The sequence below is a fragment of the Ranitomeya imitator genome, chromosome 2 (assembly GCF_032444005.1).
Source record: "Ranitomeya imitator isolate aRanImi1 chromosome 2, aRanImi1.pri, whole genome shotgun sequence".
NCBI classification, from domain to species: Eukaryota; Metazoa; Chordata; class Amphibia; order Anura; family Dendrobatidae; genus Ranitomeya; species Ranitomeya imitator.
This window is the reverse complement of record NC_091283.1, coordinates 380,059,520-380,087,017: the sequence shown is the minus strand read 5'-3', so window position 1 is coordinate 380,087,017 and position 27,498 is coordinate 380,059,520. Positions and strand designations below refer to the sequence as shown.

Below are 27,498 nucleotides of genomic sequence, written 5' to 3'. Positions count from 1 at the left end.
TGTTTCGGGGTTTTTGCCCCTCATCAGTGTGGAGTAGGAATCTGGCTATTAGGAGCAGTGCCTAGTAAAAAGGCTATAAAGGCACAGATGATTGGCCTCGGGGAGACCAAAACATCCAACACCGCGGAGACACCATCACGTGTTTCTCAACGCAGTGATTCCAGAACACTGCCCCCATCCCTTATGGGAAATATGCAGATGCATGTAAAGAAGCTGCGGAGACACCATCACGTGTTTCTCGACGCAAGCAGTGAATAGCCAGGCCTTTCCCCGGGAAGGAACAACCACGGGAAGGGCAGCATCCTATAAAGGAAAGCCACCTATGCCAAGCATGGTATCCATCCACAGACAGCTGTTTCGGGGTTTTTGCCCCTCATCAGTGTGGAGTAGGAATCTGGCTATTAGGAGCAGTGCCTAGTAAAAAGGCTATAAAGGCACAGATGATTGGCCTCGAGGAGACCAAAACATCCAACACCGCGGAGACACCATCACGTGTTTCTCAACGCAGTGATTCCAGAACACTGCCCCCATCCCTTATGGGAAATATGCAGATGCATGTAAAGAAGCTGCGGAGACACCATCACGTGTTTCTCGACGCAAGCAGTGAATAGCCAGGCCTTTCCCCGGGAAGGAACAACCACGGGAAGGGCAGCATCCAATAAAGGAAAGCCACTTATGCCAAGCATGGTATCCATCCACAGACAGCTGTTTTGGGGTTTTTGCCCCTCATCAGTGTGGAGTAGGAATCTGGCTATTAGGAGCAGTGCCTAGTAAAAAGGCTATAAAGGCACAGATGATTGGCCTCGGGGAGACCAAAACATCCAACACCGCGGAGACACCATCACGTGTTTCTCAACGCAGTGATTCCAGAACACTGCCCCCATCCCTTATGGGAAATATGCAGATGCATGTAAAGAAGCTGCGGAGACACCATCTATATAGGATGCTGCCCTTCCCGTGGTTGTTCCTTCCCGGGGAAAGGCCTGGCTATTCACTGCTTGCGTCGAGAAACACGTGATGGTGTCTCCGCAGCTTCTTTACATGCATCTGCATATTTCCCATAAAGGATGGGGGCAGTGTTCTGGAATCACTGCGTTGAGAAACACGTGATGGTGTCTCCGCGGTGTTGGATGTTTTGGTCTCCCCGAGGCCAATCATCTGTGCCTTTATAGCCTTTTTACTAGGCACTGCTCCTAATAGCCAGATTCCTACTCCACACTGATGAGGGGCAAAAACCCCGAAACAGCTGTCTGTGGATGGATACCATGCTTGGCATAGGTGGCTTTCCTTTATAGGATGCTGCCCTTCCCGTGGTTGTTCCTTCCCGGGGAAAGGCCTGGCTATTCACTGCTTGCGTCGAGAAACACGTGATGGTGTCTCCGCAGCTTCTTTACATGCATCTGCATATTTCCCATAAGGGATGGGGGCAGTGTTCTGGAATCACTGCGTTGAGAAACACGTGATGGTGTCTCCGCGGTGTTGGATGTTTTGGTCTCCCCGAGGCCAATCATCTGTGCCTTTATATCATCTATTAGACAGTCATGCAGATAATTGTAAATTATCCCTCCACAGAACATTCCAGAAATTTCCACGACTCTGAAATCCAATGGGAGCCTGTTTTACACCACTGTATCTGATGCTTAGCATTGTGCTTGCAGATGTAAGGCTTAAATGCAGCTACTTAGCCATGAAGTCTCATGTCATAAAGCTCATAATTCAGTTTTTCTACTAATCTTAATGTCAAATGAAATGTAGGAAAGTGCAAATATTGAGTTAGCAAAGCTTTGTCAACATTTATGACAACCGCTTTGTGACTTTACGGCTGGGCCCAACACACAGGTTCTCCATTCATGTGACACATGCAGCTGCGGAGCCAAACAGCTGATCAGCCGGTGCGCTCAATGTATCCGGGTTCCTTCTGCAGCTTATTCGGTAAGCTCTATAGCTTGCCGAATAGCAGGGACCCGATCAAATTCGCTCATCTCTAATTATTAGTATCCAGATGAGAAGCTTTACATTTATAAACATTAAATATCATCTGTCAACTTGATGCCCAAACATTCATTTTGTCCAATTCTGCTTGTAACTTTTGAATATTGTGTAAAGACTGCACAATACTTGGTGTCAAATGCAAAAATAAAAAGAATGTGAACAATCCTGTCTTCAACATCATTAATGAATGTGTTGAATATTAGTTGACCCAGCAGCTAAACCTTGGATTTAACCATTTACAGTGTAGAAAGTAAGTACAGCTCTGGCAAAAATTAAGAGACCACCACATCAAAACCCTGTCATGGGCGGCCGAATCTCCAGACCTGAACTCCATTGAAAACCTCTGGAATGTAAGCAAGAGGATGATGGATAGTCACAAGCCTGACATAGGGTATACGTGAGTTCCGTGACCTGGAAAAAATTACCCCAACCCCCTTAAACAGATCTCTTAACAATCTAAAGAATAAACTTCTAACGTACTCAAAACAGCAGACGGAGACATATGTTGGATTTAATTGGCCACAGCAGCCATTTTATTAAATAAAAGATAACAGAACTTTTATGACAACCCAGAATAGGAGGGGCGGTCCTCGAAGCCCCAAAGTTATAAAAAACTCAGTATCCCAAAAACTCCACAATGTTCAGCCCAGGATGAGTCTTACCCCCAGCCGTAAAGCACCAGCTCAGGGATAGATAACAACCAATCCTGGTCCACCGAACCCACCCCCATGCCAGGGGTCCATAAATCCACCTCACGCGGAATAACCGTACCGCGCCTTGTTAAATTCTCTCATGGGGTGTCCAGGACCTCTCAAGATCCCCACCCCATTGAACCACGATTTACCATTTCCACCGACTTCGAGGACCTCCACCCCCGCCAACTGCCGTGACAATACCCTGACAGCATTCACATAACAAAATAAATACATTTAGACGCCTCTTAAAACAATACTCCAAAAGCCCACATATGCCGACTTCACCCCCCCCATTACCCTAACCAAAAAAGGGAGGGTGGGCGGGAGATTCCTCACTTGTCACGCAGGCACCTAAAATGGATGCCTGCGTGAGGAGCGTGCCCCTTTTTATGTGCCCCCTCCCCACAGTCCCCTAGTTCCACCCCTTATTTTCAAAAAATGCCCCTAAAGCCACCCCTCAAGTTCCCAGTTAACCCCTTACCACCGTATCCCTTCTAACTGCTCCAGCTCCCCAGGTCCCACGTAACCCCGTCATGGCGGCCTCCCTTTACGTGCCGTGGGCCCCCAGTACGGCCTTTCTTGACATTGGGTATACGTGAGTTCCGTGACCTGGAAAAAATTACCCCAACCCCCTTAAACAGATCTCTTAACAATCTAAAGAATAAACTTCTAACGTACTCAAAACAGCAGACGGAGACATATGTTGGATTTAATTGGCCACAGCAGCCATTTTATTAAATAAAAGATAACAGAACTTTTATGACAACCCAGAATAGGAGGGGCGGTCCTCGAAGCCCCAAAGTTATAAAAAACTCAGTATCCCAAAAACTCCACAATGTTTAGCCCAGGATGAGTCTTACCCCCAGCCGTAAAGCACCAGCTCAGGGATAGATAACAACCAATCCTGGTCCACCGAACCCACCCCCATGCCAGGGGTCCATAAATCCACCTCACGCGGAATAACCGTACCGCGCCTTGTTAAATTCTCTCATGGGGTGTCCAGGACCTCTCAAGATCCCCACCCCATTGAACCACGATTTACCATTTCCACCGACTTCGAGGACCTCCACCCCCGCCACGAACATGAATGGCCTGACACCTTAGCCATTCATGTCCCTCCACACCTTCAAGCTTAATTCAATGCCACTACGGATAGCCAAACACCACATATCATTACCCACCGCGTTCAGGTGCACGCCATCAGCTCTCCAGTAAGCTCCTTGACCCGATTCCAAGTCCACATGTCTCACGGCCAACGCGCCATTCCTCACCATAAACCGAGATATGGCCCTGTTTATTTTAATCCGGGCCCTGTTCACCCCCTCGTGTGATCTAGCACCTCTCCATCTTTTACGGGGAATGATGTCGGACCACACCAACAACACTTTTGGAAACATGACCCAGAACCTCAGGATATCGAATTTGATATCCTTAATCAGCTCCCTACAAGACCGTTTAGCCAAATCATTCCCCCCTAAATGTATCACCACGATCTCCGGCACTCTATCCAGTCTAACAAAACGATGAAATTCAGGTAACCATTCCTTCCACACCATCCCCCTTTTACCGATCCATCGTAAAGTCACTGTCTCTCGAGAAAGACCCAACTGACGACCGTCCGGACGAACCGCAGCACGCAACGCAGCCCATACAACATACGAATGCCCCATGATCCAGACGAGCATCGGATCAGGCACTGCAACACAGAAAGAAAGGCAACAAACAATTAACTTAACACAGCTTCTAACTCACAATAGGTTTGGGCGAACATACGACTGGAATCTTGAAGATTCCCACCTCCCAATTCTCCGAACCACATCCTCACCAAGGCCCCACCTAGCGGCCTCAGTCGCTGCCCCGATCCTGAAGGAGTGACCACTATATTGTGTTGCAGGTAAGCCCGCTGCCGCCAAACATTTCCTAAAAACAGAAATAAACTGAAAACGGGACAAGAAAGACCCATTTTCGTGCACCAAGAATGGCTCGTCTAACACCCCGCCCTTTGCCATGTACTTCTTCATGGATGCCACCGGGCACACCGGGGATCCTTCAACATTGAACAACACCACTTTGCACCCTTTCCCATACACGTCCGTTTTGGAAGCCTTAATAAACACTACCACCTTATTCCCTTCGACATCCACGTTTTCTCTTAACAAAATACCTTTTTTACTAACGGACGGGCTAACCAACTCACCTAACCGAAATGCCCCAAAGAAGGCCAAAGAAAAGGCTGCACGGAACAGAACCACTTCCCATTCGGAAAAACACACCTCTTGCAACTTCCGCTCAATGGCTGAGAGCACCTCATAAGATACGGGTCGGCGACCGTCCGAAGCCTTCCAGCCTTTCTTCCAACCCCGAACAACTTGCCGAACCAAGAAGGATTTCGTTATATCCTTACCCCCTCTCCATTTAAGGTTGAAGGCTAGCCCCGCCAGAAACTTATTCAAACGTGTCACAGACCAACCTGCCTCCCAATGATGACCTAAGAACAACAACAAACCATACTCCTCCTCCATATCCTGGTCCATACTTGACATCCAGGATTCCCACAAGCTCCAAGCCTGATTATAATGAGACCAAGATGAATCCGCGAGCGATTTGGTAAATAACTCTGTTACGGCCCTCGCGGCAGGTTCCACAACTCCACTGGACAATCCCGGCCCGCGCTCTCCGCCTGTGGTGCCAAATCCCGGAAAAGCTGCCACTGAAATTGAGAAAGAGCAACAACTATTGGATCAGGCGCTGACAAGCTAACTTCAGATACAATCCATAAGTTAAACTTAAGACCCAGGAAAACCAAGTGCTGCAAGACCTTCACTACTGCAGGCGTAGCCGCTGACAACGAGTTTACCGCCGTCACCGTTCCAACATGCTCACAATGAAAAGAAATCTTCAAATTCCTCAATTTGTCACCCCACAGGGCCAACGCAACTACCCTGGGGAACAAATGCAACAGTAGCCGGTTGTTTGTTAACCCCTCCTCCTTCCATTCTTCCGGCCAAGCCGCTGCTGACCAGCTACCATGAAAGAAAAGACCAAAGCCACTCATTTCAACGACATGCACCAAAATGCCCAAGGAGGTAGCATCTGCCACCGGCTGAATCCACAGAGATCTGCCATTGTACTCGTCCAGAAAATCCGCCCACATCTTCAAATCGTCCCGAAACTCTTTCTTTATCCTGATGAAATGCAAAGGGGACTTTACCCCTACTGTTGCCAAGGATAGGCGGCGGCAGAACGCTCGACCCATCGGCATGATCCTACATGCAAAGTTCAATTTCCCTAACAACGATTGCAAACTGCGCAAATTTATCTTCTTCAAACCAATCGTATTAACCACATCTTGGCGCAACGCGGTAACCTTGTCTGCAGGTAGCCTACATTCCATTGCTACCGTGTCGATTTCAATGCCTAGGAAGCTCAACACTGTCACCGGACCAACTGTTTTGTCCTCCGCCAAAGGCACCCTGAAGTTTTTTGTCACACTCTCCATTGTATGCAACAAAATCGAACAATCTGCTGATTCCGCTGGCCCTATAAACAGAAAGTCATCCAGATAGTGCGAACATGAGCGTATCCCAGACACATCTTTCACCACCCATTCTAGGAACGTGCTGAAGGCCTCAAAGTAAGCACATGAAATCGAGCAACCCATGGGAAGACAACGATCAACAAAGAAGCCGCCATCCCAAAAACAACCCAATAAATGCAAACTGTCAGGATGAACTGGCAACAAACGAAAGGCCGCTTCGATGTCGGTCTTAGCCAGCTTAGCCCCCTTTCCACATGCTCTAACCCACTCCATCGCTGAATCGAATGATAAGTACGACACCGAACTCAACTCGGGATCAATACCATCATTAACCGAAGATCCCTTCGGAAATGACAGGTGATGGATTAACCTAAATTTATTAGGTTCTTTCTTAGGGACCACGCCAAGAGGTGACACCCTCAGATTTGCAATCGGAGGGGCGACAAACGGGCCTGCCATTCTTCCCAGAGCAACTTCCTTATTCAACTTCTCCGACACGACCTCCGGGAATTGTAACGCCGATTTCAAATTTTTTCTTTTTAAACTAACATCCTGCTCAACATAAGGGATTTTGAAACCCTCCTTAAAACCGTCGCGCAATAAAACTGCAGCTGACCGATCAGGGTATCTACTTAGAAAGGCCTCCATCACGACCCACTGCACCGGAGTCACCCCTTTTGTCAGCTGAATCTCCAACTTTTTGCCTGTTACCCCTGAAACATTTTGAAGCGCTATGCACCCCCCCGCAGGTTGAACACTCGTGCCTATATTTACACTTGCTCCCGAATCTGCATATGCCATCATTGAAGGCGAAACACAGTCCCTTCTGCAAAGCCGCCGAGTGTCCTGACTGCCCTGAACTCCCGGCGCCCCTGTGAAAAGGCTGGCTAGTCTGACCTAAACGGGACGGGACCATAACTCTCATCCACAACGCTATGTCCTTGTGATCCCACCTGATACTTGGCCTAAAAGCCTTACGCTGACGAAACTGTTCGTCATAGCGTAACCAACCCTGTCCCCCATAGGTCCTGTAAGCCTCCCCTATGGCATCTAAGTAACAAAATAATGCCGAGCAATTTTCCGGGGCCTTCTCCCCGATTACGCTAGCCATAATAGCGAAAGCTTGCAGCCAATTTGAAAATGATCTGGGAATCAGCCTATATCTCCGTTTCTCCTCATCTTCTTTTTTAGAGTCCTCCCTTCTAGGTCTATCCAAATTAAATCTCTCTAGGGGTAAAAGAGAAAATATTTCTATGTACTCCCCTTTCCAGATTTTTTCCCTAACCTCTTGTTTTAAATGTGCCCCTAACGGGCCCTCGAAGCAGACATAGACCTCCCCCCTAGCCGCATCGTCTAGTTGCGGTACATCCTCCTTTTCCTTATCCTGCAAAGCTCCCTCACCTGGTGCATCAATTCCTGACCCAGGCCCTGGTGCTGTTCCGTCCTTCTCCCTTGATGAGCTCCCCGTGTCTGCCGCAGGACCCGCACTGCTGGATGTACCCGTAACTTCAGACAACTGTCTAGACCCCTCAAACGACCCCGTATTTCCCAACCAAGCAGCTGACGGCAAAGACCCCCTGCTAAGACCGGACCCCCACAAGCCCGCTAGCTCCCCTAAACCTCTAAGGATTAAACCCATACCCCCGCTAGCAACTCCCGAAGTAATGTCACTATTCCTAGCTTCAGGGGAAACTATGCCTGGCAAATTAAAGATAGGGAAAATGTTCTCACCTAGCTGCCTGGGTGCTGTGAGCCCAGCAGCCGAAGATCCAGCTCCCAGCCGAAGGTGTCCTGCATCCCGACCGGCTTGATCCGCGATGTTGCCCGCCGAACTCCTGGCGGCCGTATCCGTGTCCTGGCGACTCGGTGATGCCGTCGACTGCCCTGGTGCTGCGGAAAGGGAAAAGGCCGAGCCAGCATCCTGCCGCCCGATGGAAGATGTGCGGCTCCTTGCCACGGATACGTCCCCGGCACTGCGTACCGAAGCGACGGAATGTCGCCTGCCGGAATCCGGAAAATTTCCGCCACCACCAGCAGAGGACGCAGATCCAGGAAAGTTCCGGCCATCACCAGCAGAGGGCGCAGATCCAGGAAAATCCCGGCCATCACCAGCAGAGGGCGCAGCTGCAGGAAAATCCCGGCCAACACCAGCAGAGGGCGCAGAACTTGCAATATCCAGGCCACCACCAGCAGAGGGCGCTGCTGCGTTGAAGACTCCAGAGCTGTGCACTGCAGAAGGCCGCACGCTGATGCCAGGGCCAGCCGACTGCCGCCCGCATAATCCTCGGCGCTGAGGGGCCACCGCACCTGACCCCCGTCTCCTCGGCTGTCGCTGCCTCCCACGCTGAGCGGCGCCAGCGGGCATGCTGGCGGCCGCCGTACCGGCTCCTGCTCCTGCCGCCCCACGTCGCCCGGACACTGAAGGAGGGGAGGAAGGATCCACCCCCCATTGTAGGCCCCGCCGCACTGGAGGATTCCTCCCGGCGCCGCGCTGTGAGGTGGAGGGAACAGCGCTGCTTACCGGAGGGTCCGCAGAGGGGCTCCTATTTCGGCGCCGGGCCCTGGGGATGATGTCCGGGCTTAGGCGCGCCGGAGACCTAGTCCTCCGCGGCCGGCGCCCGTCCTGCGGTGCCTGCGATGGTGCTCCCGATGTCCCCTGGAGAAGGCTGTTAACGGATGCATTCAGCCAATCTGTCCCCTGGGAGCTGGCTGCCGTCCGGAGACGCTGGAGGATCGCTTCAACGTCCATTCTGGTAAGTGTGACAGAGATTCCTCACTTGTCACGCAGGCACCTAAAATGGATGCCTGCGTGAGGAGCGTGCCCCTTTTTATGTGCCCCCTCCCCACAGTCCCCTAGTTCCACCCCTTATTTTCAAAAAATGCCCCTAAAGCCACCCCTCAAGTTCCCAGTTAACCCCTTACCACCGTATCCCTTCTAACTGCTCCAGCTCCCCAGGTCCCACGTAACCCCGTCATGGCGACCTCCCTTTACGTGCCGTGGGCCCCCAGTACGGCCTTTCTATCAAACAAAGAAGAACTGCTTACATTTTTGTGCCAGAAGCAGTGTGAAAGACTGGTGGAAAGCATGCCAAGACGCATGAAAGCTGTGATTAAAAATCATGGTTATTCCACAAAATATTGATTTCTGAACTCTTCCTGAGTTAAAACATTAGTATTGTTGTTTCTAAAGGATTATGAACTTGTTTTCTTTGCATTATTTGAGGTCTAAAAGCACTGTTTTTTTTTAATTATGACGATTTTTCTTTGGAAGAAACAAAATACAAAATTTATTGCTTGGATCTTCGGAGACATGTTGTCAGACGTTTATAGAATAAAAGAACAATTTACATTTTACTCAAAAATATACCTATAAAGAGAAAAATCAGACAAACTGAACATTTTACAGTGGTCTCTTAATTGTTTCCAGAGCTGTATATGATACACTGCTGATTTTCTAAGTTTTCCAACCTACAAAGAATGGAGAGGTCTGTCATTTTTATCGTAGGTACACTTAAACTGTAAGAGACAGAATCTAAAAATAAAAACATAAAATCACATTGTATGATTTTTAAAAAAAATAAATTGCATAAAATAAGTATTTGATCACAGACCAACCAGCAAGAATTATGGCTGTCACAGACCTGTTAGTTTTCTCTAAGAAGCCCTCCTAGAGACACCTGTCCACACACTCAATCAATCACACTCTAACCCAGTGTTCCCCAACTCCGGTCCTCAAGAGCCACCCACAGGTCATGTTTTCAGGATTTCCTTAGTATTACACAGGTGATAATTGCATCACCTGCACAGGCAATAATTCCATCACCTGTGCAATACTAAGGAAATCCTGAAAACATGACCTGTTGGTGGCTCTTGAGGACCGGAGTTGGGGAACACTGCTCTAACCTTTCCATCATGGTCAAGACCAAAGAGTTGACTAAAAACACCAGGGACAAAATTGTAGATCTGCAAAATGCTGGGATGGGCTACAGGACAATAGGCAAGCAGCTTGGTGAGAAGGCAACTGTTGGCATAATTATTAGAAAATGGAAGGACCGTCCTTGATCTGGGGCTTCATGCCAAATCTCGGCTCGTGGGGTAAGGATGATTCTGAGAAAGGTCAGGAGTCAGCACAGAACTACAATGGAGGACCTGGTCAATGAGATCTGGGACCACAATCTCAAACATTACCGTTAGTAACGCACTATGCCGTCATGGATTAAAATCCTGCAGGGCAAGAAAGGCCCCCCTGCTTATGCCAGCACATGTCCATGCCTGCTTGCAGTTCACCAATGACCATGTGGATGATCCAGAGGAGGCATGGGAGAAGGCTTTGCTCCGTACACCTGGTACACGGCTCCGCTCCATACACTTTGTACACACAGTGCTCCGCTACGCACACCTGGTACACACGTGGCTCTGTTCCCTACATGTCGTACACCCATAGTTCTGCTCCATACACCTAGTACGTAATGAGGTGGAAACCTGTAAGGAAAGGTTGAGGAGGAACTTAAAAGGTTTCACACATTTGCCAGTTTTGATCTAATTAGAGAGACGCCTCTATATCAGAGACAACACTCTGTGTTATTGCTTTTATGAATAAAACTAATTTAAAAATATTAAATGATCAAATATATATAAATTGTCTAAATAATAATCAAAGCTTGTTTGTAAATTTCGTCATATATATTTACTGGAGAAGCACTGTGATATTTTGCAGATGTGATAACTGACGGTCTATGATGTCTGATCTTACGTCTCTTTGCATAGTGTCATAACAAATCTACCAGTTCTAGTGGTTACATACACTAGTAATACCAACATGTATGTAATGAAAGGCTAAATGAATATACTCTTATTCCCTATCTCCATGTCCACTCTATGAGGTCCGCCATTCAGTCTGGGTGATTGTCTGCAGCTCGTTTATATAGGGAATGTTTGGGGACAGCATTTATATCTAGATCACCATGCGGAAGTATGAAGGTAGCAGGAGTAAGGTTCCTTCTTCACCCAGGGGAAGCCATTTATAGGCCTGGTGACCACATCCTAGATATATGCAGTATGCAGAGTATGATGTCAGTGGGTCTCCCAAGTCAACCTATAGAAGTCAAAATTCTGTGCATCGGAGGTTTGGCATACACTGAGGCCCCTGATCATGTGACCCCTGACTCCTCCCTTCCTGTGACCTCATCACAGGTCCTGTGCGCACAGAACAGCCATATATGTGGAGTGCGGCTCTGCAGGTGGAGGTAGGTGCTGGAGATTCCCCATTACTGGGCGCAGGGGGTACAGTAACCCCTTTTTCTGTCGTCCCTTTTCACATTCCATGAACTGTAACATTATTTTTTTTTTTTTTTTTCATTCTGGGCAATTAATAATTTGTTGGTTATGGTTAGAGCCTTTTGTGAATGTCTGTGTGTATGGGATTTTATTTCTAATATGTAAGTTATATTTTTATACGACACGTTCTGTGATACATGTAAATAATCAGTTGGTAGAACACAAAATAATTTCCCTTATATGATATATATAATTTATTTATTTTTTTATTTCTTTTTTCCCTTCCCTACATCAACAAATATATTTGGCATTGTCATCTTGGTCAATGTTTAATCTATCAAAATATAAAAAAGTCAAATTGCAACTCCACGAAAAAATGTAAAAAAAGTGGTTTATTTATACCCCAAAAAGGTATATTTAAAATTGTCATCTCCCCATTCAAGTAGGAAGCCCTCACACCGATCTATTGATGGAAAAATGAAAACGTTATGGGTCTCAGAAAATGTCGATAGAAACCTAATTTGTTTTTACATACAGTTATATGAAAAAGTTTGGACACCCCTATCAATCGTAAGCTTAATGTTTTATAAAAATTGTTTTTTTTGGCAACAGCTATTTCAGCTTCACATATCTAATAACTGTTGGACACAGTAATGTTTCTGCCTTGAAATGAGGTTTATTGTACTAACAGAAAATGTGCAATCTGCATTCAAACAAAATTTGACAGGTGCATAAGTATGGGCACCCCACCAGAAAAGTGACATTAATATTTAGTAGATCCTCCTTTTGCAAAAATAGCAGCCTTTAGTCGCTTCCTGTAGCTTTTAATGAGTTCCTGGATGAAGGTATTTTTGACCATTCCTCTTTACAAAACAATTCCAGTTCAGTTAAGTTTGATGGTCGCCGAGCATGGACAGCCCTCTTCAAATGATCCCACAGATGTTCAATGATATTCAGGTCTGGGGATTGGGATGGCCATTCCAGAACAGTGTAATTGTTCCTCTGCATGAATGCCTGAGTAGATTTGGAGCGGTGTTTTGGATCATTGTTTTGCTGAAAGATCCATCCCCTGCGTAACTTCAACTTTGTCACTGATTCATGAACATTATTGTCAAGAATCTGCTGATACTGAGAGGAATCCATGCGTCCCTCAACTTTAACAAGATTCCCGGCCACACAGCCCCAAAGCATGATGGAAACTCCACCAAATTTTACTGTGGGTAGCAAGTGTTTTTCTTGGAATGCTGTGTTTTTTGGCTGCCATGCATAACGCCTTTTTGTATGACCAAACAACTCAATCTTGGGTTCATCAGTCCACGGGACCTTCTTCCAAAAAGCAATTGGCTTCTCCAAATATGCTTTTGCATACCTCAGCTGACTCTGTTTTTGGCGTGCTTGCAGAAACGGCTTGTTTCGCATCACTCTCCCATACAGCATCTCCTTGTGCAAAGTGCATTGTATAGTTAACCGATGCACAGTGACACCATCTGCAGCAAGTTGATGCTGCAGCTCTCTGGAGGTGGTCTGAGGATTGTCCTTAACAGATCTCACCATTCTTCTCTGCCTTTCTGATGTTTTTCTTGGCCTGCCACTTCTGGCCTTAACAAGAACTGTACCTGTGTTCTTCCATTTCCTTACTATGTTCCTCACAGAGGAAATTGACAGGTTAAATCTCTGAGACAGCTTTTTGTATCCTTCCCCTGAACAACTATGTTGAATAATCTTTGTTTTCAGATCATTAGTTGTTTTGAGGAGCCCATGATGCCACTCTTCAGGGGAGATTCAAACAGGAGAACAACTTGCAAGTGGCCACTTTAAGTAGCTTTCCTCATGATTGCATACACCTGGCTATGAAGTTCAAAGCTCAATGAGGTTAGAAAACCAAAAAAAGGGCTTTAGTAAGTCAGTAAAAAGTAGGTAGGAGTATTTAAAACAAGAAAATTGTAAAAAAGTAGCTGAATTGATGACTTGCTATGAGCACCGACCACCAGGCAGCGCTCATCGCAACCCGGCAGTGACAACCATAGAGGTCTGCTGGAGACCAACCCATGCCAACCCATCGGCAACCTGCGGTCATGTGACACGGGCGCCGATGGGCGGGATTTCCAACGTGCTTTTTGGAAGCGCGTGTTAAATGCCGCTCTTAGGGTTTGACAGTGGCATTTAGCTGGCTAACAGCCACGGGTGGATCGCGATTCCACCTATGGCTTTTAGTGGCTCATGTCAGCTGTTGAAACCTTATCATGTACTTGTCATGTTTGAAGCATTGTCAGTTACATTAGCAAAAAAACAGTTATCATATAAAAGTGTCATGTTGCTTTGACCTCAAGCATGGAGGAACTGCCTTAATAGTATATCCAGTCCATACAAAGAAAGAAAACCAAATGTCTATTTTATCTTCTCATATGTTTTATAATTGCTGGTCATTGTATTATTTCCTGGGATTCTTTTATGATGTTACATCAGCATCTTCTCCCCATTCAGATTCATACAAAATTGAATCATCTCAGTGGAGATTATATGAGAGAATTTTCCTGATTAACCCGCCAAGGATGGATAGGGACAGTGACAAGATGATGGAGCGGATATTACACCTCACCCTAGAGATCCTCTTCCGGCTTACTGGAGAGGTGAGAGATCCTGATGACATCACATTACATCATTCCTATCTATGGGAATAACAGATGGACAGAACTGGAGAGGTGAGGACTCTGGAAATGTCTGTGGTGAGATTTATTCATGTGTCTCTCCACAGGATTACACAGTAGTGAAGAAGACCTCTAGTGAGCGCTGTCAGGCCCCTGTGTCTGAGGGATGGGGAAGACTCCTGAGCCCAATCACAGGGCCTCCACCTCACCCCCTGATACATGAGGACATCAATGACCAGAAGATCCTAGAACTCACCTACAAGATGATTGAGCTGCTGACTGGAGAGGTGACACTGCTGGGAATGCTGGGACTTTATACAGTAACGCTATGGAGGAATCGGGGGGATGACGGTATCATTGTATGTGTCAGGTTCCTATAAGGTGTCAGGATGTCACCGTCTATTTCTCCATGGAGGAGTGGGAGTATTTAGAAGGACACAAAGATCTGTACAAGGACCTCATGATGGAGGTTCCCCAGCCCCTCACATCACCAGGTAATAGACAGGACTAAATACACACGGCCTATAATTATCTGTATGTAAAGAATGAATTCGGTCCCTGTTTGTTTCCTCCAGTTCTATCCAGTAAGAGGACAACACCAGAGACATCTCACCGTTTTCTCGACTGGAAACAAGAAAGTCCAAATGTACTTCAAGATCATCAGGTAGATGGAGAGAAGCTGTCATGAAATCTCTGTGATGTGTAGACGGCTGTGAAGGTCTTGTGTTCAGTTTTGTTTTATCTACCAGTATTATATACTGAATTGCCAATTTATTAGAGACACTTATTAGGATAAGAGCTACCTTGTATTGAAATTAGACCTGTGACTAAGGCTTGCAATATACAGCTCTGGCAAAAATTAAAGGGAACCTGCCACCCACAAATTCGAAGATGAGCTAAGGCTACGTTCACACTAGCGTTACGCTAGTTTGCGTCGGGCGACGCAGCGGCGACGCATGCGTCATGCGCCCCTATATTTAACATGGGGGACGCATGCATTTTTTTTGTTGCGTTGTGCGACGCATGCGTCTTTTTTGCCGCAAGCGTCGGACCAAGAAAACGCAACAAGTTGCATTTTTCTTGCGTCCGAATTTCGGCAAAAAACGACGCATGCGTCGCAAAACGCAGCGTTTTTGCGTGCGTTTTGCCGTGTTTTTGCGTGCGTTGCGTCGCCGACGCAGCGGCGCACAACGCTAATGTGAACGTAGACTAAGCCCACCGGCGTCAGGGGCTTATCTACAGCATTCTGTAATGCTGTAGATAAGCCCCCGATGTCACCTGAAAGATGAGAAAAAGAGGTTAGATTATACTCACCCAGGGGCAGTCCCGCTGCGGTCCGGTCTGATGGGCGTCGCGGTCCGGGTCTGGCGCCTCACATCTTCATACGATGACGTCCTCTTCTTGTCTTCACGCTGCGGCTCCGGCGCAGGCATACTTTGTCTGCCCTGTTGAGAACAGAGCAAAGTACTGCAGTGCGCAGGTGTCGGGAAGAGTCAGAGGCCCAGCACCTGCGCACTGCAGTACTTTGCTCTGCCCTCAACAGGGCAGACAAAGTACGCCGGAGCCGCAGCGTGAAGACGATAAGAGGATGTCATCGTACGAAGATGGGAGACCCCAGACCGCAAGGCCCATCAGATCTGACCGCCCGCGTGAGTATAATCTAACCTCTTTTTCTCATCTTTAAGGTTACATCGGGGGGCTTATCTACAGCATTACAGAATGCTGTAGATAAATCCCTGATGCTGGTGGGCTTAGCTCATCTTCGAATTTGGGGGTGACAGGTTCCTTTTAAGAGACCACTGCAAAATGTTCAGTTCATCTGATTTTTCTCTTTATAGGTATATTTTTGAGTAAAATGTAAATTGTTAATTTATTCTATAAACTTCTGACAACAGGTCTCCAAATTTCCAAGCAACACAATATTTTTTTCTGACAAAGAAAAATTATCAAACTTAAAAAAACAAAACAGGGCTTTCAGACATCAAATAATGGAAAGAAAACAAGTTCATAATCATTTAGAAACAACAATACTAATGTTTTAACTCAAGAAGAGTTCAGAAATCAATATTTTGTGCAATTCTGAAGGCCAAAAAATATCCAACAAGCTATTAGCTTGGTGTCTGTAAGAAAGTGGCCTTTCAGTGTATGTTTTATACTTGGTCTTGTTGGAGATGACTGAATAAAGCTGATCATAGACATTAGATGTTGTCTGGATCCTCTCACAATTTTCTGGTTATGATGTTAATATGCTGGGAAGGAGCCAATAGTCATAAAGGTACCCAGACTATTAATATCAGCTCATAGCTGTTTGTTTAGCTTTTACTGGCTAGTTTACAGGGGAACCCCAGAAAAAAATTGACATGGGGTCCCCCTATAAAATTTTATCAGCAAAGGCTAGACAGATAGTGCGGGCTGATATTAATAGACTGGGAAGGGGCCATGGATATTGGCACCCCTCAGGCTAGAAACATCTCACAGCCACCCCAGAAATGGCGCCGCTTATAGATGCACCAATTCTGGCAGTTAGCCTCGCTCTTCCCACTTGCCCTTTGGTGGTGGCATGTGAGGTTTATATTTGTGGGATTGATGTCACCTTTGTATTGTCAGGTGACATCAAGCCCACAGGTTAGTAATGGAGAGGCGTCTATAAGATACCTATCCATTACTAATCCTATAGTTACGGCCAGAATAAAGTCCTTTATTTGAAATAATCACACAGACTCTTTATTGAATCTAAATTTACCATACTTACTGAATGCCTAATCCTCGACGCCCTCATCGCCTGCAACAAAAATAAAATAATAAACCAACATATAATACTATCCTGTCTGACATAGTCCATTTAATACCGAGAGTCCCATGGCGATCTCATGTGTAGAACAGTCACGGCCGATGACGATACACTGACAGGAGGTAATCGCTCCCGCAGAGTGTTACTGAGCCGCCTTGAGAGCTTACCAGAGTTCCTCATCTCTGGTGCTCTCACTTACTGCACTGCTGCGTGAGAACTCTCCCACGCAGCGATGCTGTAAGTGAGAGCACCAGAGCTGATCAGCTGATGAATTCCCGTGAACTCTTATGGCGGCTCAGTGATACACTGTGGGAGCGATCACCTCCTGTCAGTGTATCACTGGCATCTGGGTGACATCGACGTGGGACACTGTATTAAGTGGACTATGGTGGACAGGGAGTATATGATGGTTTATTATTTTTGATTGTTTGCAGGAGACACGGTCATTGGGGATTAGGTGTTCGGTGAGTATGTATTTTGTATGTGATTATGACACATGCAGACAGACACACACACACACACACCCACAGACAGACGCACACAGACACCCGCAGACAGACGCACACACACAGACACCCGCAGACAAACGCACACAGACACACGCAGACAGACGCACACACACAGGCACCCGCAGACAGACTCACACACACAGACACACACAGACACCCACAGACAGACACACACAGACACCCATAGACAGACACACCCACAGACAGACACACACAGACTCCCGCAGACAGACAAACACACATGCAAACAGACACACACAGACACCTGCAGACAGACACACACACAGACACACACACAGACACCTGCAGACAGACACACAGACACCCACAGACAGACACACCCACAGACAGACACACACAGACACTCACAGACACACACACAGACACCCACAGACAGACACACACAGACATCCGCAGACACACACACAGACTGACACAGATAGACACCTGCAGACAGACCCACACACAGATACACACAGAGACACACATAGACACCCGCAGACACACACACAGACACACACACAGACACCCGCAGACAGACACACCCGCAGACAGACACACACAGACACCCGCAGACACACACACAGACTCCCGCAGACAGACACAGACACCCGCAGACAGACAAACACACATGCAGACAGACACACACAGACACCCGCAGACAGACCGCAAACACAGACACAAACACAGGCACCCACAGAGAGATGCACACACAGACACCCGCAGACAGACACATACAAAGACACCCGCAGACAGAAACATACAAAGACACACACACATACACCCGCAGACAGACACACAAACAGACACCCATAGACAGACACACACAGACACCTGCAGGCCGACACACACGTGCAGACACACACACAGACACCCACAGACAGATGCACACACAGACACCCGTAGACAGACACATACAAAGACACCCGCAGACAGAAACATACAAAGACACCCGCAAACAGACACAAACACAGACACCCACAGACAGACGCACACAGACACCCGCAGACTGACAGACAGACACCTGCAGACAGACCCACACACAGATACACACACAGACACTCGCAGACAGACACAGACACACACAGACACCCGCAGACAGACACACACACACCCGCAGACAGACACACCCGCAGACAGACAACAAACACACACCCACAGACAGATGCACACAGACACACATATACAAAGACACCCGCAGACAGACACAAACACAGACACCCACAGACAGACGCACACAGACACCCGCAGACACCCACAGACAAACGCACACACAGACACCCGCAGACAGACGCACCCACAGACAGACACACACAGACACCCGCGGACACACACACAGACAGACACACAGACACCTGCAGGCCGTCACACACGTGCAGACAGACAAACACACAGACACCCGAAGACAGACACAAACACAGACACCCGCAGACAGACACAAACACACAGACACCTGCAGACAGACACCCACAGACAGACACAAACACAGACACCCGCAGACAGACGCACACACACAGACACCCGCAGACAGACACAGACACCTGCAGACAGACCCACACACAGATACACACAGACACACACAGACACCCGCAGACAGACACACACAGACACCCGCAGACAGACACATATTCTCCGCTCACACATATTCTCTGCCCACACACTCTTCCTCCTTCTGACATCATTTCCCTTTGACAAATCACAGCATTTTTGGCAGCAAATCCACAGCAAATCCGCAAACCTTTTTACACCTGCGTTTTTTTCTGCAGATTTGACTAACTCAATGGAAGTCAATGGGTGCAGAAACGCTGCAGTCTGCAAAAAGAATTGACATGCTGTGGAAAATAAAATGCTGCAAATAAGGACAGAACTTTCTGGATCATGTGCACAGCACTTCTGGAATGTCATTGATTAACATTGCTCAAATCCATTGCATTTTTGGAGCATTTCCACGTGGAAAAAAAACTGCAGAAACGCTACAAAACTGCATTGTGTGCACATAGCCTAACTCTTCTTGTAACTTCTCCATCTGTCTGAGATTTTTACAATATTTCTTTCAGGGTAAATATCTGACCCATATTAATACTACAGAGATATATGTGAGGGGCGATGAGCAGGGTAATGAGGAGATTCCTACAGATAACCGCACAGGTGAGTAGTGACCACTAAATCCTGAGAAGTCACAGATTCTACACAGTCATCGGCTGCTACAGCTACATGATGAATTTTATAAGGCATATTACAATGTTAATGATAACCCCTACACTTTGTTTTTGGATCATGGCCACACAGACGTGATCGCTGAGATCAGTGATTTGCTATAGCACTCAAATATCCATAGGGCCGGAGAGTACGGACCACAGTATTTCCAATTTAGAAGCTAAAATAATTTTTCGAAGGATCTTTTAACATCAAAAATCTATTTAATCTTCAAATCAGACTTGAATCTTTCATTAGGCCATGCAAATTTTCAGCTTCAGTTAGCTTATCTTATAAATGTGCCCCTGCTTGGCATGGTCTGATCATACCACATTTCCTGGGCAGGAGAGGAAACAAAACAGAGTATACAGACAGGATAGCATGTGATTGCAGATGATTCTTTCTGTGAGTTAAAACATGTTTTAAAACAGGCGAAAAAATGTGTTTTACGTCACAGAAAGAATCAACTGCGATCCCATACTGTCATGTCTGTACACTCTCTTTTTGCTTTCTCCCCTGGCCAGGAACTGTGGTATGATCAGACTATGTTCCTGCACGGTCAGACACAGCCATTATACAGTACCTAGCATGGTCACATTTATAAGATTATCCCAGCACAGCAACATTTTTATTAATCACATCCAATTGTGGAACTTACTCATTTTACAGTCTGATATCTATTGAAATGCAATCTTCCACACTAAAATGGCAAAATCAAGAAGGAAATTATGAAAATCACAGGATTTACAGACATGTTACTAGCATGCAAATGGTGAAAAAAAAAAAACATTTTGGAAACAAATTTTTCAAAACTTTTTTATTTACCGTATATACTCGAGTATAAGCCGACCCGAGTATAAGCTGACCCCCCTACTTTTGCCACAAAAAAACTGGGAAAACTTATTGACTCGAGTATAAGCCTAGGTTAGGAAATGCAGCAGCTACCGGTGAATTTCAAAAATAAAAATAGATGCTCCATACCGTTCATTATTGCCCCATAAGATGCTCCATATAAAGCTGTGCCACATATAATGCTGCATACCGTTCATTATTGCCCCATAGATGCTCTGTATAAAGCTGTGCCACATATAATGCTCCATATTGTTCATTATTGCCCCATAGATGCTCCATATAAAGCTGTGCCACATATAATGCTCCATACTGTTCATTATAGCCTCATAGATGCTCCACATAAAGCTGTGCCATATATAATGCTCCATACTGTTCATTATTGCCCCATAGATGTGCCATATAAAGCTGTGCCATATAGTGCTCTACACCGTTCATTATTGCCCCATAGATGTGCCATATAAAGCTGTGCCATATAGTGCTCTACACCGTTCATTATTGCCCCATAGATGTGCCATAGAAAGCTGTGCCATGTAGTGCTCTGCATCGTTCATTATTGCCCCATAGATGTGCCATAGAAAGCTCTGCCATATAGCGTTCTTCCCCTGTTCATTATTGCCCCATAGATGTGCCACAGAAAGCTCTGCCATATAGTGCTCTGCACTGTTCATTATGGTCCCATAGATGTGCCATAGAAAGTTCTGCCATATAGTGCTCTGCACCGTTCATTATGGTCCCATAGATGTGCCATAGAAAGCTCTGCCATATAGTGCTCTGCACCGTTCATTATTGCCCCATAGATGTGCCATAGAAAGCTCTGCCATATAGTGCTCTGCACCGTTCATTATTGCCCCATAAATGTGCCATAGAAAGCTATGCCATATAGTGTTCTGCACCGTTCATTATTGCCCCATAGATGTGCCATAGAAAGCTGTGCTACCGGTATATATAATGCTGCGGCTGCCCCTGAATCAGGTAAGTATGCCTCAGCCCTCTCTCCCCCTCACCCGCCGACCCCACCGCCGACCGTGACTCGAGTATAAGCCGAGAGGGGCACTTTCAGCCCAAAAATTTGGGCTGAAAATCTCGGCTTATACTCGAGTATATACGGTATTCATTATTGAGTATGAGCACGACATACAGAAATTCTCACATTTACAGACTTTGTTGCTGTAAATTAGGATATTAATGGTCGTCTGAAGAATGTTCTACCACGCTGAATGCAGTACGGCACACAGATAATCTAGATCCGCTGGTGGCAGCTCCCTTTGCAATTACCAACCAATGATGTCCCAGATATCATCGATGGAAAACAAGTCCAGAGACGCAGAAAGCCATGGTATTTCGTGTAGGTTATGCTTGAAATTGAGAGCAGCACAAGCAACATGCGGCCTGACATTGTTGTGTTGAAAATGGCTCCTGTGACACTTTGGAGGAATGGCCATACTACTGGTTCAGTTACCAAATCAATGTAACATCAGGCTTTTAGTGTACCTGTAATGAATACTAAAGAGGTTTGACTACCATAATGTCACTCCTCACCATAATACCATGGTTAGGACAGGTGTGACATTCCCTTGTGAATTCCTCTTCATGGCACTGCCAATGTGGTCTCATCATTCATTCTGTAATGCAAGTGAAATTAGATGTCACGTGCCAAGCCTAAAGAATCAAACGATTTCTACACAAACCATCAGAAGGCATTTGCACATAATTGGGCTACGAGACAGACGTCCAACTGCAGATGTCCATTGACCTCACGCCTTTGCTCTGATATGCTAGAAAGGTGCCGGGCAAGACTGCAATGGAGGAAGGAATGGATGTCTATCATCTTTAGCTATCAGTCCCTATTTTATCTTGGATGCTATGATAGCCAGAGGTTGGTCTGGAGACGACTTGGGCAACTCCATGAAGAAACCTTCTTGAAGCAACGATAAAGTGTCCCAGTAGCCATTATTCAGCATGACAACCTCAGGCCAAATGAATGTCTAAATATGCTCCCATGGCATGCAGTATCTCCGGACTTGCCTGCTATCAAGAACATCTGGGACGTCAGTGGCTGGCAATTGCTAAATGAGCTGCCAACAGGTAGGACATTCCTCAAACAACCATCTAATTGAGGGCAACCAAGGCTATGAGTGCGGTGATTTCTGCATGTGGTGCCCATATTTGATCCTGAATAAATCGAGATGTTTTGAAAATGCTGTTTCCATTTTTTCCTAATTTGTATATCAGTAACATGTCTATCCCTCCTGGGATTTCAATAACTCATGATTTTTTTTCTTGATGTTGCAGTTTTGATGTTGAGGAGGGTACATACTGTAAGTCACACCCACCCAGTTTGAAGCAATCGAACGTCAGATATGTTCTGATGGATGGATATATACTATTTCTGCTCTTACTAACTGCACATTTTTCCATGTATAATTGTATTCTTTATATGTTCTTGAAGCACCCATCTCCTATCTCTTGGTGTACTGTTTTGTACCATATTTTACTTTGATATTTAGTACAACTTGTAATCATTGTTGGATTGTTATATCAGGTGGTTTCCTTCAACCTACAATTTCATATGCACTTTACAGTTGGGGTTGTCTCTTGTTCACCCATTTGTTCTTTTTCTTGTGTCTATATTATATTATGGAGACATTATTTTTAATTTATATTTGAATAAAACTGGATTATACATACCAGCAAAATCAAGCAGAGGATGAGGTGGCAAGCAGTTCAGGAACTAAAGTTAATATCTAGTTGTAGTACAAGGCCTACTGTTGCTGTTACTGTCCTACTTAAAGGGAACTTGTCACCCCCAAAATGGAAGCTGAGCTAAGCCCACCGGCATCAGGGGCTTATCTACAGCATTCTGGAATGCTGCAGATAAGCCCCCGATGTATCCTAAAAGATGAGAAAAAGAGGTTAGATTATACTCGCCCAGGGGCGTTCCTGCTGTGGTCCGGTCCAATGGGTGTCGCTGTCCGGTCTGGGGCCTCCCATCTTCATAGGATGACATCCTGTTCTTGTCTTCACGCTGCAGCTCTGGCACAGGTGTACTTTGCCAGCCCTGTTGAGGGCAGAGCAAAGTATTGCAGTGCGCAGGCGCCGGGCTTCTCTGACCTTACCAATACTGCAATACCAAAGAATTGCAGTGCCTGTGCACTGCAGTACTTTGCTCTGCCCTCAACAGGGCAGACAAAGTACATCTGTGCCGGAGCCTGTTATGACCTGGTGGTTAGGAGCACCCGACATGACCTGATAGTTAAACTCACACAGGACAAGCTCAGGGATGTGGGAGCTCTGCTGACCGCAGGCCCTAATCCTATCACAAAAACTAGAAATAGCCGTGGAGCGTTCCTGACTCTCCCTAGACGCTTCTTCACAGCCTAAGAGCTAGCTAGCCCTAGAGATAGAAAATAAAGCCTACCTTGCCTCAGAGAAATTCCCCAAAGGAAAAGGCAGCCCCCCACATATATTGACTGTGAGTAAAGATGAAAGTCACAAACGCAGAAATGAAACAGGTTTCAGCAAAGGGAGGCCAGACTTACTAAACAGACAGAGGATAGGAAAGGTATCTTTGCGGTCAGCACAAAAAACTACAAAAGACCACGCAGAGTGTGCAAAAAGACCTCCGCACCGACTAACGGTGCGGAGATGCCACTCTGCATCCCAGAGCTTCCAGCTAGCAAGACAAAATCATGATAACCAGCTGGACAAGGAAACAAAGAACAAATAATAACTATCAGGAACTTAGCTTCTGCTGGAGAAGACAGGTCACCAGAAAGATCCAAGAGCGAACTGAACAAATGCAGGAACATTGACAGCTGGCATGGAGTAACGATCTGAGTGGAGTTAAATAGAGCAGCCAACCAAAGGATAAACCATGTCACCTGTGTAAGGAACCTTAGAAGCAGCAGCTTCACTCACAGCCACCAGAGGGAGTCCATGGACAGAACTCGCCGAAGTACCATTCACGACCACAGGAGGGAGTTCGACAACAGAATTCACAACAGGAGCCGCAGCATGAAGACAAGAAGAGGAAGTCATGGTAAGAAGATGGGAGGCCCCGAACCGGATGGCGACGCCCATCGGATCGGACTGCCCGCCCAGGTGAGTATAATCTAACCTCTTTTTCTCATCTTTCTGGTTACATTGGGGGCTTATCTACAGCATTGCAGAATGCTGTAGATAAGCCCCTGATGGCGGTGGGCTTAGCTCAACTTCCATTTTGGGGGTTACAGGTTCCCTTTAATTGAAAATGTAATTTTACTACAATTGGTACAGACATTTTATATAAAAATGTTATAGAATTCAAATACAATAGATATAATTTCAAGTCAGTGCTATTGAAAAATAACAAAACTGGTTTATTCTTGGCAGATGACCTTACTAGGAGCTTGGAGGGATATCTGACATTTTCAGATTTTAAAGCAGATAATCATGCTATCACAACAGATACAAATGAAGACTATTCCATAATCCCAGATATACCGCCAGCACTTCTGAGCCAAGATTTATCATCTGAGCCTTTTCAACAGGTCCTGTTTTCTGATTCATCACAAACTGTTGAACAAATTAACAATATCATAACAGTTGTTAAACATCAAAAAGCTTACACAAGGAAGAAGACATATTCATGTTCCATTTGTGGGAAATGTTGTTCTCAGAAATCTGACCTTGTTAAACATGAGAGAATTCACACAGGGGAGAAACCATATTCTTGCTCAGTATGTGGGAAATGTTTTTGTCAGACATCTGATCTTGCTAAGCATCTGAGAATTCATACAGGGGACAAGCCATTTTCATGTCCAGAATGTGGGAAATGTTTCATCAACAAATCACATCTTATTAGACATAAGAGAATTCACACAGGGGAAAAGATATGTTCATGTTTAGAATGTGGGAAATGTTTTAATCAGAAGTCTTCTCTAGTTATACACCAGAGAATTCACACAGGAGAGAAACCATTTTCATGTTCAGAATGTGGAAAGTGTTACTCTCAGAAATGTGATCTTGCTAAACATCAAAGAACCCACACGGGAGAAAAGCCATTTTCATGTCCTGAATGTAAGAAATGTTTTAACAGCAAATCACATCTTGTTAGACATCAGAGAATTCACACAGGGGAAAAGCCATTTTCATGTACTGTTTGTGGAAAGTGTTTTAGCCAAAACTCCTCTCTAATGAAACATCAAAAATCTCACACAGGGAGGGCGTGTCCGGATGCCAAGCTGAGCAGACATGTGGTGAGGTTGCTCCTGCCATCTCCCAGCTATAAATAGCATAATATCACCCTGCATCACCGGGTTCCACAGTCAGCATGGGGCCCAGGAAACCTAGAAACACACAGCAGCCAGCGGTGGACCAGCCGACACAGCGGACGGCTCAGGACGCCTTCCTGGGCCTTGAACAGGTCCAGGGAGATACTCAGGTGCCATCTTTACAGAGGCAGGGCGGTGAGGAGGGGGTTTCCCAGCGTGACACTCTGCATCAGGACGGCATTCATGAGGCAGACGGCTGCGGGGAGGAGGAGGAGATCTCCCCCTCTACATCGGGGGAAGAGCTGTGCACAGTAGTGATGGGCAGTCTGGCTCTTTTTGGTGATTCGGCTCTGCTCACCATAAAGAGCCGGCTCTTTCGGCTCGCAAACCGGCTCTTTTTCAAAATAAAAATCCATTTTCCACAGTCCTCGCTCCAGGTCTTTGCCTGTAGCGTGACAGCCTCATTATACCCCTGTATACGGATCTAGTGAAGCAGTACAGACTGTTTTTTAGCATTGCTATTTCCTCAGATTGTCCGCTCTTATGAACAGGGCCCTGCTACTCGGTTGTATTCTTACAGTCATGGCCAAAAGTATTAACACCCCTGCAATTCTGTCAGATAATACTCAGTTTCTTCCTGAAAATGATTGCAATCACAAATTCTTTGGTATTATTATCTTCATTTAATTTGTCTTAAATGAAAAAACACAAAAATAATTGTCCTAAAGCCAAATTGGATATCATTCCACACCAAACATAAAAAAGGGGGTGGACAAAAGTATTAGCACCATTCGAAAAATCATGTCATGCTCCTCTAATTTGTGTAATTAACAGCACCTGTAACTTACCTGTGGCACCTAACAGGTGTTGGCAATAACTAAATCACACTTGCAGCCAGTTGACATGTATTAAAGTTGACTCAACCTCTGTCCTGTGTCCTTGTGTGTACCACATTGAGCATGGAGAAAAGAAAGAAGACCAAAGAACTGTCTGAGGACTTGGGAAACCAAATTGTGAGGAAGCATGAGCAATCTCAAGGCTACAAGTCCATCTCCAAAGACCTGAATGTTCCTGTGTCTACCGTGCGCAGTGTCATCAAGAAGTTTAAAGCCCATGGCACTGTGGCTAACCTCCCTAGATGTGGACGGAAAAGAAAAATTGACAAGAGATGTCAACGCAAGATTGTGCGGATGTTGGATAAAGAACCTCGACTAACATCCAAACAAGTTCAAGCTGCCCTGCAGTCCGAGGGTACAACAGTGTCAACCCGTACTATCCGTCGGCGTCTGAATGAAAAGGGACCCAGGAAGACCCCACTTCTTACCCCGATACATAAAAAAAGCCAGGCTGGAGTTTGCCAAAACTTACCTGAAAAAGCCTAAAACGTTTTGGAAGAATGTTCTCTGGTCAGATGAGACAAAAGTAGAGCTTTTTGGGCAAAGGCATCAACATAGAGTTTACAGGAGAAAAAAAGAGGCATTCAAAGAAAAGAACACGGTCCCTACAGTCAAACATGGCGGAGGTTCCCTGATGTTTTGGGGTTGCTTTGCTGCCTCTGGCACTGGACTGCTTGACCGTGTGCATGACATTATGAAGTCTGAAGACTACCAACAAATATCGCAGCATAATGTAGGGCCCAGTGTGAGAAAGTTGGGTCTCCCTCAGAGGTCATGGGTCTTCCAGCAGGACAATGACCCAAAACACACTTCAAAAAGCACTAGAAAATGGTTTGAGAAAAAGCACTGGAG

At 46.0% G+C, this 27,498-nt stretch overlaps 1 protein-coding gene across 1 annotated transcript in view; it reads left to right on the top strand.

The window, feature by feature from the left end:
* The window catches only part of LOC138666627 (zinc finger protein 850-like), a 138,518-nt gene that overhangs the window by 54,470 nt on the left and 56,550 nt on the right, over positions 1-27,498 (top strand). Inside the window, exons 8-14 of the mRNA XM_069754823.1 lie at positions 11,429-11,471; positions 13,987-14,132; positions 14,258-14,437; positions 14,521-14,644; positions 14,726-14,814; positions 19,508-19,598; positions 24,870-25,770. Of these exons, the coding sequence (XP_069610924.1) occupies positions 11,429-11,471; positions 13,987-14,132; positions 14,258-14,437; positions 14,521-14,644; positions 14,726-14,814; positions 19,508-19,598; positions 24,870-25,770 (1,574 nt within the window). The remainder of the gene's footprint in view (positions 1-11,428; positions 11,472-13,986; positions 14,133-14,257; positions 14,438-14,520; positions 14,645-14,725; positions 14,815-19,507; positions 19,599-24,869; positions 25,771-27,498) is intronic.